The sequence below is a fragment of the Loxodonta africana genome, chromosome 7, assembly GCF_030014295.1.
Source record: "Loxodonta africana isolate mLoxAfr1 chromosome 7, mLoxAfr1.hap2, whole genome shotgun sequence".
In the NCBI taxonomy this organism is placed as follows: domain Eukaryota; kingdom Metazoa; phylum Chordata; class Mammalia; order Proboscidea; family Elephantidae; genus Loxodonta; species Loxodonta africana.
Genome location: NC_087348.1, coordinates 23,885,057 through 23,887,776, shown reverse-complemented (window position 1 = coordinate 23,887,776; position 2,720 = coordinate 23,885,057). Strand labels below are relative to the sequence as shown.

Genomic DNA, 2,720 nt, shown 5'->3' with positions numbered 1-2,720 from the left:
GTGAATTTTTACGAAAGCAGACTGCCACATTTTTCTCCCACAGAGTGCCTGGTGGGTCGGAACCTCCGACCATTTGGTTAGCAGCTGAGAGCTTTAACCATTCTACCATCAGGCCTCCTTAAATATTGCAAGGATGCATATATTCTAATGATAATGAGCACCATTTAAGTACTGCAAGAAATGCGTTTTTGTCAGATTTAAACTTTACTGTAACTCTATGGACCAGGAATTATTTATTTTTCACAGTTAAGAAAACTGAGGCTTAAAGTGTTAGTAACTTATTAAGGGTCATACAGCTAAATGGGTAGCTGACCTGGAATCTACCCTGGAATGTCTAACTCAAAAGCAAGTGCTCATAATCACTGAGCTATATATACATCCCTCTGTATAATGCATAAATTGATCTCTGAAACTGTTATCATTGTGCCAAAAATGTAGCTATTATCCCCAACTGAATTCTCTGAAATTGGGTGTGCATGGAGGTTGATATAATGTAATTTAAAACAAACAAAAAAATCACCAAACCAAACCCATTACTGTCGAGTCCATCCTGACTCACAGAGACCCTATAGGACACAGTAGAACTGTCCCACAGGGTTTCTAAAGAACAGCTGCTGGATTTGAACTGCTGATCTTTTGGTTAGCTGCCGAGCTCTTAACCACTGCACCACCAGGGCTTCATTACCCATAACTAAAGTCTCTGAAATTGGATATGCATGGAGGTTGGTACAATACAGTTTAAAAAATGATAGCCTATTTTCTTATTTTGCACGTTAATTTTCCTTAAAGGTATATGTATTTAAACCACAAGTTCAACTCATATTTCCTGGCTTCCAATTACTATATAGATTTCTAAAAAAAAAAAAAATAAATAAGGCTAGAGATGTCCAAGATCATATATAATCAAGTAAAAAATAGTTCGACATAAATAGAGGCCAATTGAAAGATGAAATTGGTATTAGAGAGAAAAACCAAGGAAATACCTAGTAGGAAAGAAAGAAAATTTGAGATTAAATAGGGAACATCACTGCCGTCTTACATGCCTTGGGCTCTCTCTCTTCTGCATAACTCTAATGAGAGCATTTTTCACTTCTTTGTTCCTGAGACTATAAATGAGTGGATTCAGCATGGGGATCACAATAGTATAAAAAACAGAGGTCACTTGATCCTTTCCCAAGGAGTAGGACTTACTTGGCTTTAAATGAGTAAAAATCATGGTACCATAGAAGATGGTGACTCCCAGGAGGTGGGAGGCACAGGTAGAGAAGGCTTTTCGCTTTCCTGAAGTGGAATGAATTTTCAGTATAGTGGAGAGAATGGATGCATAGGACACAGAAATTGTGATAAGAGACACCATTAAGGTAGAGCCAGCAAAAATGAATATCATGCTCTCAGTACCATGTGTATCAGTGCAGGACAGGGCTAAAATTGGGGGTGTGTCACAGAAAAAGTGATGGATTACATTGGAGTCACAGAAATGCAATGTGTTCATGCAAAGGATATTGACAAAGGAGTCAATGAAGCCAATCACATAGGATGCAGTGATGAGGGAGCGGCAGAGTGTCGTGGACATAATAACTGGGTATTGTAGAGGATTACAGATAGCTACGTAGCGATCATAGGCCATAGAAGACAGAAGAAAACATTCTGTGCCACCCAAGAAGACAAAAAAATACATCTGGGTGAAACAGCCCCTGAATGAAATATCCTTGGTCGAAGTCAGTAGGTTTTCTAAGGTTTTAGGAGTAATGACTGTCGAGTAGCTGAGGTCAAGGAATGAAAGATGACTGAGGAAAAAATACATGGAGGTGTGAAGCTGGAGATCCAGGCGGATTATTAGTATCATCCCTGTATTCCCCAACAGAGTAACCAGGTATATTAGGAGAAATAGAGTAAAGAGGACCAGCCAGATCTCTTCAGAGTCTGTCAGTCCCATGAGGATGAAGTCAGACACGTTTGTGTTATTACTTCTACTCATAGTATGCAACTTCTCTAAACTGTAGAAGATTAAATTAATACTTAGCATCAGTGACTTCAAACAGGTTTTGTCTGGATGAATGATCTGGAATTAAAAAAAAAAAACAGTTTTGTGTTTCTATAAATTGGTAATACAGAGTAGGTTACAAAATATGACTGAACAAAATCTTAATTTCATTGCTATATGTAAATAGGGGTGTAAATGGACATTGGAATGTTATATAATCAGAAAGTAACATATATTATGTAATTAGCATGAAATGACCAGTGTTCTCAAGGCTTCCCTTTCCTAACACATTTAATCTCCACGAAAATATCATGCCATAGGTGTTATTATTACTCACATTTTTTGATAAGAAAACTGGCACAGAAGTTTAAGTAATTTATCCAAAGTAAAAGCGAGTAAATGTTGGCTCTGTGATTCTACCATGTTAGGTTTATTACAAAAAGCATGCTCATAACACTATGTTCTTAATTATAATTAATTTTGGCAACCTGAAGAAAAATTATAAACGTGAAGTAGGCAGTGATAGAAACAAAGTTGTAATCCATCATTTTATGTCCTTTTGCTTTCAATATCATTTAATACAACGGACAGATCGGAAACTTCAACCTTTGGAGTTTTTACCGTGATGTATTAAAATTGGAGACCACAGAATAGTCATTTCTAGAAGACATTTTGTTTTCTTGACTATTTAAAATAAAATACCTTCTGAAAGTTATAGTTCCAAAATATGAATAAT

The 2,720-nt window shown here is 36.5% G+C and overlaps 1 protein-coding gene across 1 annotated transcript; it reads right to left on the bottom strand.

Annotated features, from left to right (window-relative positions):
* Positions 1–1,024: 1,024 nt before the first annotated feature.
* On the bottom strand, positions 1,025–1,978 carry LOC100672586 (olfactory receptor 8H1-like). Its single transcript, XM_003422955.3, has one exon. It carries the CDS (start codon positions 1,976–1,978, stop codon positions 1,025–1,027), a length of 954 nt encoding a protein of 317 aa, XP_003423003.2.
* Positions 1,979–2,720: the final 742 nt, after the last annotated feature.

Excerpts from the sequence above, each read along its gene's own strand:
- LOC100672586 (XM_003422955.3), bottom strand. The coding sequence starts at position 1,978 with ATGAGTAGAAGTAATAACACAAACGTGTCTGACTTCATCCTCATGGGA.